This window comes from Populus euphratica, unplaced genomic scaffold (genome assembly GCF_000495115.2).
Source record: "Populus euphratica unplaced genomic scaffold, PopEup_1.0 scaffold54.1, whole genome shotgun sequence".
Taxonomy (NCBI): Eukaryota; Viridiplantae; Streptophyta; class Magnoliopsida; order Malpighiales; family Salicaceae; genus Populus; species Populus euphratica.
In genome coordinates, this window is record NW_011499910.1 from 785,653 (window position 1) to 792,909 (window position 7,257).

At 34.0% G+C, this 7,257-nt stretch overlaps 1 protein-coding gene across 2 annotated transcripts; it reads left to right on the forward strand.

Moving 5' to 3' along the window:
- Window positions 1-719: 719 nt before the first annotated feature.
- Window positions 720-6,790, forward strand: LOC105133876 (diphthine--ammonia ligase-like). 2 transcript variants are annotated; one of them, XM_011038016.1, is made up of 12 exons: window positions 720-964; window positions 1,090-1,161; window positions 1,506-1,585; window positions 1,903-2,128; window positions 2,217-2,249; window positions 2,332-2,414; window positions 2,519-2,591; window positions 3,148-3,493; window positions 3,640-3,971; window positions 4,507-4,844; window positions 5,759-6,116; window positions 6,426-6,790. In XM_011038016.1, exons 1-12 carry the CDS (start codon window positions 887-889, stop codon window positions 6,639-6,641), a joined length of 2,235 nt encoding a protein of 744 aa, XP_011036318.1. In that variant the 5' UTR covers window positions 720-886; the 3' UTR covers window positions 6,642-6,790. The 2 variants fall into 2 exon arrangements, with proteins under 2 accessions (XP_011036318.1, XP_011036319.1); XM_011038017.1 differs by lacking the exon at window positions 720-964 and having other exon boundaries at window positions 1,506-1,613.
- Window positions 6,791-7,257: the final 467 nt, after the last annotated feature.

Genomic DNA, 7,257 nt, shown 5'->3' on the forward strand with positions numbered 1-7,257 from the left:
TAATATATATATATATATATATATATATATATATATATATTTAAAACATATCCATTCATAATATTGTTGTTCTCGGTAGCCATAAAGCTAACAAATATAACAAAAAAAAAATATTGCTTCAACATCATGTTAAGAACAAATTAGAGTGTAAGAAATTATATGTAATGGTAAAATTATAATTACAATATATTAATTATTTTATAATTATAATTTTACAATTAAATATACTTTTTCCATCCCTAATGAAAGTGAAGCTTTTTTAGAAGAAAAACTGTTTATTTTATTTTTAAAAACTAAAATAACCTTAATATTTAAAAATTAATTAGCTTTAAACGTATTTTTTTATACATATTAATATAATAATATTTAATTATAGATTTAATAAATTTAAATATTTTAAAATTAACTAACCTCAATTATTTTATTTTTAAATGTTCAGGTTTTATTCAATCATTTTTTAGAAAAACCTTCTGCTATATTTTTCTTGAATTGAAAAGTGTATTTTCATCTATTTTTTGTATTTTTATTGTTTTTAAATTTGATTTTAATAAGATAATTTATTTATATATAAAAAAAAATAGACCATCCATCCTCAATTTCCTATCTTTTTCTTGTTTTTTAGTTTCATTTCCTTAGATGATATTAAATTATGAGATATTTAATGATACGTGTGTATTTATATAATAGTAGTAGTAATAATACAATAATTAAAAGGAATATTTTCTCTCTTTTTTACTACAGAGAAGGAAAGACAGAAGAAGAGCCGAACACCCCGAATGAAAGAGTAGCGACTCCAACTGGTTACAGTTTATTCACTAAGAACACTAGTCAAAGAAACAAGATTGGCCATCAACCATCCTCTAAATCCCTAGCAGTGAAAACGAAGATGAAGGTGGTGGCTTTAGTAAGCGGCGGCAAGGATAGTTGTTATGCTATGATGAAGTGCATCCAATATGGACGTGAGGTCTCTGTCTTTCTTTTGTTTGCTTCCTGAGAAAAAAACTACACTTTATCACCCACAAAACACAAACCTTTTTTTTTTTTGTCTTTGTAATGCGTTTTCGTTTTTTGAATTGCAAATTTTGATAGATTGTTGCATTGGCAAATTTGATGCCTGCTGATGATTCAGTTGATGAGTTAGATAGCTTCATGTATCAAACTGTAAGTATATGTATTTTGATTTAGAATTTTTTTGTGTGTGTTACATAATAGATTAAAGGTTTAAGGTTTTGGGTTTGATGATTTTTTAATGGAATTTTAAGGTTTTATTTGTAATGAGGCAGAAACATTGTCGATGCTTTTTTGTTTTTTGTTTTGGGGGGGTTGTTGAAGATCTAAACTTTATGGGAAAAATGAAGTCTTTTTGCACTTGAAAGTTTTTCTGGTTAACAATGTTTGTCATTCAGTGAAAGGTTTCTTGTGTTTAATTGCTGATTTGCCTCCATTTTTTTGCAAGTTGTGTTATTTATTTTCGAGTATGATTGAAATTCTTGAATTTTTGGCAGGTTGGGCACCAAATAATTGTCAGCTATGCAGAATGCATGGGATTGCCGTTATTCAGAAGGCGAATACAAGGATCCACAAGGCAAGCCCTTTTTCAGAGGATGTTATTGGTAAAAGCAATTGTCTTATTTTGGGCAATGTTTGTTTAGAACTAGGCTTGTATTTAATGTCTTCCGGGGCAATGTGAAATCCGATACTATATATTAACTCCATGAAGGCTTTGGAGGCTCTTGGTAAAGTCAAAGAAGTTGTTATATGAAAATTCTATTGTTATCCTATATTGATAAACAGTTTCCAAACTAAAACGTGAAATAAAAATTTGATGACATTTATGGCATATTATGTTTTGGGGGTAAAAAGAGAGATGTGAAAATTATCTTACTGTCCTGTGGATTATAGGCATCAATCACTTAACTACAAGACAACCCCAGGTGATGAAGTGGAAGATATGTTCATGTTACTGAATGAAGTCAAAAGACAGATTCCCTCCATCACAGCTGTATCTTCCGGCGCTATTGCATCTGATTATCAGAGGTTACGGGTGGAGAGTGTTTGTTCAAGGTTAGGGCTTGTTTCTCTAGCATATTTGTGGAAACAAGATCAGTCGTTGCTCCTTCAAGAAATGGTAAATTGTATTTTCTTAATATGAGTTGGAGTCAATCAAGATCTGAATTGAGCTTCTAGTGGGATAATTTTGTTTCCTGTCCAACCAGATAACAAATGGGATTTTGGCTATCACTGTAAAGGTATGAGTGAGACATCTTTTCAAGGTTGCATTGATGGAATGTGGACTAAAATATGAAGGGTAATAGTCTTTTAATGCCATAGGTAGCAGCCATTGGTTTAGAACCTTCAAAGCACTTGGGCAAAGAAATAGCATTCTTGAACACCCATCTGCATAAGTTGAAAGAGTATGTGTCTGTTTTTTCTTTCTTCTTCTTCCTTTATTGTGTAATTTTTTTACATTTTTTAAGCACAAATGCATAGTTTTCTCATTTTGACCTTCTTTTGGTAGGCTGTATGGGATAAATGTATGTGGTGAAGGAGGAGAATATGAAACACTGACACTTGACTGTCCACTTTTTGTAGTAAGTGTACCTTATATTTTCGAGTTGTAATCTTGATTCCTAATTTCATTCTCTCCATCCTTTTTGTCTTCATCATCTTGCTTGGTAATCTTATGGTATGTGATGAAGAAGATTGAGGTGTGGAGTCAGGGGTGGAACTAGAAAATTTTAAATGGGGTGCCATCATAAAAACTACAAGGTTGGAGAGCAAATATTTTATTTTTGGAGGGGCCAAATGCATAACTATAATGAAAATTTTGAAAATTGAAGGACCAAAATTAAAATATTTTAAAACAATGGGGGTGCCATGCTCCCCCCAAAGCATACCGTAGTTCCATCCCTTTGCAGAGTGCTTCTTGTTATACTTTACTCATTGTTCATCTGGAGATAAAAGTTTCTGGTTTATGATCTATGTATACGATGGGAAAAGTTATTCCTGATAGTACAATGTATCGTATTTTTGTTGCATTTTATCTTAAAGGTTAAGATAGCTTGTGTTGTAACTTTTAACAAAATTGTTCATTCATTTATTTTTTTTCTAAGTTCTATCATCCATATAACTGTTTCCAATTCTCAGAATGCCAGAATTGTGCTCGATGAATTTCAAACTGTACTACACTCTCCAGGCTCCATAGCTTCAGTTGGGGTCATTCATCCTTTGACATTTCATTTGGAAAATAAGGAGACAGCCATTTCATTGAGTAATAATGATAAAACCAACTATTCCTCTCTGGGAAAAAATGGTTCTGTGTTTGAAGTTCAAGGAGACTGCCCGCAAAGAAGTGAGGCTAGATGCCAGTCTAATGCTGAAAGCACTAACTTAGCTGAAGTTAGTGATGATAGAATTTACATCTCTAGAACGAAGAAGGATAATATATTTTCCATTTGTTGCTGGTTGCAAGATTCGTGCAAAAATTCAGCAGGTAAACATTAGAAGAATGATGCATCTGCCCTATCATTCCCCAGAAGTATATATCTTCATCTTTGCCCAAAGCACCTTTCACTTTTCCTTTACTTTTCCTTTTTACTCTACAAGTATCAAGGTTCAGGGACCGATTTTTATTGGCAGGTTCACATGAAGATCTAGCAATTGTTCTGAAGCACATCGAATCACAGCTTACAGGATATGGTTTTGGTTGGGAGCATGTCCTGTATATTCATCTTTATATTGCTGATATGAATGAGTTTGCTACGGTAAATGAGACATATGTGAGATTCATTACCCAGGACAAGTGCCCTTTTGGTGTTCCATCACGCAGTACAATAGAACTGCCTATGTTGCAAGCAAGTTTGGGGAGAGCTTATATTGAAGTTCTTGTGGCAAATGATAACAGCAAAAATGTGTTGCATGTGCAAAGTATTTCCTTATGGGCACCCAGTTGCATTGGACCATATAGCCAGGTATTGTAAATTACTTGTTTTGAATCCATTTATTAATTATTTGGTTCTGTTGGTGGTGTTATGCTTCCTCCTCATTGATTTGGTTTTTCTTTACCAAATAGTGATGAAAGAAGTTTGAATAACATATAGAAGGAAATTTTAACTTTTTAAAAAAACAGGATTCCAGTTTCTGTCAGTAAGATTTATTTAGTTACCAAGACTATGTTGGATGAGCTCATGTCAAGACAACGATTATACAAGACATATATTGCCAGTTGCAGGGAATTGAATTTTATGATTACAGGACAATATTGACACTAAGGTTTTGAGGTTGCTTGTGTTTGTTCTGCTCGGACCTTGAAAATTTCTGATTAGGAAATGATTGCATTGGTGATATTGCTCTGCTTAGTCTTGAACAAGATGACTGTATCTGTCTATGATTTCCCTGGACGGGCATGATTATGTTTGAGTACCTTTGCGATTACCCTGCTTTAAATATTTGCATAATCACATGGAGATTTGAATGTTTTTATTTTATTTTACTGTTTGCTCTCAGGCAACTTTGCATAAGGAGATACTGCACATGGCTGGACAGTTGGGGCTTGACCCGGCCACTATGACTCTATGCAATGAAGGCCCCTCTGCTGAGATGGAACGAGCACTAGAAAATAGTGAAGCAGTGGCAAATGTCTTTAACTGCTCAATATCTATCTCTGCTATTGTTTTCACCATTTACTGTTCTAGAAATACTCCACTGCCTGAAAGACTTAAGATTCAGGAGAAGCAGGACTCTTTTCTAAAGCAAATGAGACTGCTGCAACTAGAAAAAGGAAGCAAGTGCAAAGTTCTTTATCCAATATTTCTGTATGTTCTTGTGCCTGATCTGCCAAAAAGGTACTTCTTCTGTACCTCTTTATGATATTCTTCTATGACCTTCCAAGCAGGAATCTCTATGACTCTATCCACCATCGCATAGTTATGTTATTTCATATCTTTGAATTTGGAATTCTGACCAAATATATTAGCCTCTAGGCACATGTTTCCTTTGTTTATATTTGTTTGCCAACTATGTTTACCAACTCAACATAAATTAAAAATAATTTTAGAAACAAAAGGACAGATAATAGTAAATTCAATAGTGTACCTAATGAGATTGGTGAAACAAACAATATCAACTTGGATAATGTTATTTGAGAGAAATGTATAAATTTGTGAGACCACCTATTGGAATCGGTTAAAAACAACAATGGTGATTAGGATTTGAGCTATCAACTCAAATTTAAGTAATTTGGTCGTTGAAACAGTTAGAGAAAAATAGAGCACTCTAAAGTTTAAATAAAAGAGCATATCAGCTACTGCAGGTACACTTTTTTATAAACATAAATTAACATGACTTGTATAGGATTCAATCTTGTGTATTTGAGTAAGCAATGGTGCTTGTATAATAAGTTCGGATAAGGCTTTGCTGAATGTATTTGGAACTGGTATACAAACAATTAAATAGAATGTTGTATATCCTGCCATTTATGTGTTAAATGGTATTGCCTGCATGCCAATAAGAATATTTTTATTGAATTTAGACGTAGTTATATATAGAATATCTTAGCATTTTACAAAGTATTTTGAAGAATGTCACTTGGCGCATTTACTCCAAATCCAGTTATTTAATATTTAAACATGAATCAATACTATATCATGCAGATTTGACTTGTACATATAAATATGTAGATTAGATTATACATGCTGAAATTTACTTGGAAGAGCTTCTCTCTTGACATGCTTTTCATTGCCTCTCTGGTTACTTTCAGGGCATTTGTAGAAGTTAAGCCCATTCTTTTTGTCCCAGAGGACACAGAAACAGCAGTTACAAGTGTTCAAAACCCAACCTCTTTTACAGTGGCTAATTGTTGGGGATTTCAGCATGCACAGTGGCATGAGTCTTGCATTCAGAAATGTGTTGTTAGTGGGAAGATATGTGCAGTTATTTTATCTATCACAGAAGATCATGTTGCTAATATCTGTTCTGAGTCCCTTGGTGTCAATGCGAAAGATGTGGATTATCATAATTCTGTCTCAAAAGGGGATATGGAAAGAGTATCAAGATTTTGTGTTTATCTTCTTGATAAAGGGATTATGGAAAATGGTTTTTCTTGGGAAGACACAATGGTGAGTTTCCTTGATCTCATTTTAACTATAGTTGTTTTTTTAAATTCAGATCACTTCTGATATTTGGCCCTTGACTATATCCAATCATATGCTGTAAGACCTTGTTGATGTTGCAATGATGCTGTGCATTTTAAACTTTTTGAAGCTCCCTGGAATCATGACCAGGGAATGCTTGTGCATGTACAAGCGACTACTATGCAGAAAACACAAAATGCTTTCACACACACACACCAGAGCTGTTTTCATTTTCCTTTATGTTTTTCTTGTCCTCCTGCTTTAATAGTCTTCCCCTGTAATTTTCTTTTATAGAATTTAAGGATCAACTTCCCAACAAACAGCGGCATTCAACTGGAGACAGTGTCACTCTTATTCAAAAATGCAATGAACGAACTTGTTGAGATTGATCGGAGGGTTCAAATTGGGAAAGAACCCATATTTAACGTCGTTCCAGTTTTAGGTTCTGGGAGCTCTGCTGCATCGATGAATAATATAATCACATGTGAGCTATTTGCTCGGAAATTTTGAATTCACCAATCATGTGGATTATTGACTTCTATTGATTAACTGGGATATAATCGCTCAAAGGCCATAAAAGCTCGTCTGAGTTTTTTGGACCAAGATGTAATACAATCATTTTATTTTTTCAATGCAATTGATCTCTATCTTTTGATGCATATGTTAGTGGATTCACACTCATTTCTCTGCTGGATGGAATCATATTTGCTCCTGGATTTTACTCTCTGTTGCTTCCTCCCTGGCCTCTGAGTCTCTCCTGCGAGACATAGTTGGATTAGGTGAAAATCCCAGAGATGCAGATGCAGACATTTCTTAGACTGTATTCATAACACATGACCACATCTCAAGGAATGGCCATTAAATTTTTGGGAATACAATTCATTGCAGCATGCAATCATCATTTTCATAGAAGCAGCTCGTACCATGCACTGGTCTTTTCTTTTTCCTGTGCTCCCTATTTGAAAATGAGATTTGGAATGGAAGATGAGCATAAGAGTAGAGGCTGAACGTTTTGGTCAGTGCTGTGAGTCTGGATGGTATGATTAGTTAGGTCCATGGAATGATTTCTTGCTTGCAGGAGCCGCCATTCGCACTTTCAAGTTTCAACACTTGATGACGATGGATT

What these genes read in the sequence shown, in the direction of transcription:
- LOC105133876 (XM_011038016.1), top strand. Translation starts at nt 887, where the DNA reads ATGAAGGTGGTGGCTTTAGTAAGCGGCGGCAAGGATAGTTGTTATGCT. An exon ending in CATCTGCATAAGTTGAAAGA is followed by an intron (nt 2,415 to 2,518) that starts GTATGTGTCTGT and finishes TTCTTTTGGTAG; the next exon opens with GCTGTATGGGATAAATGTAT. An exon ending in TTGACTGTCCACTTTTTGTA is followed by an intron (nt 2,592 to 3,147) that starts GTAAGTGTACCT and finishes TCCAATTCTCAG; the next exon opens with AATGCCAGAATTGTGCTCGA.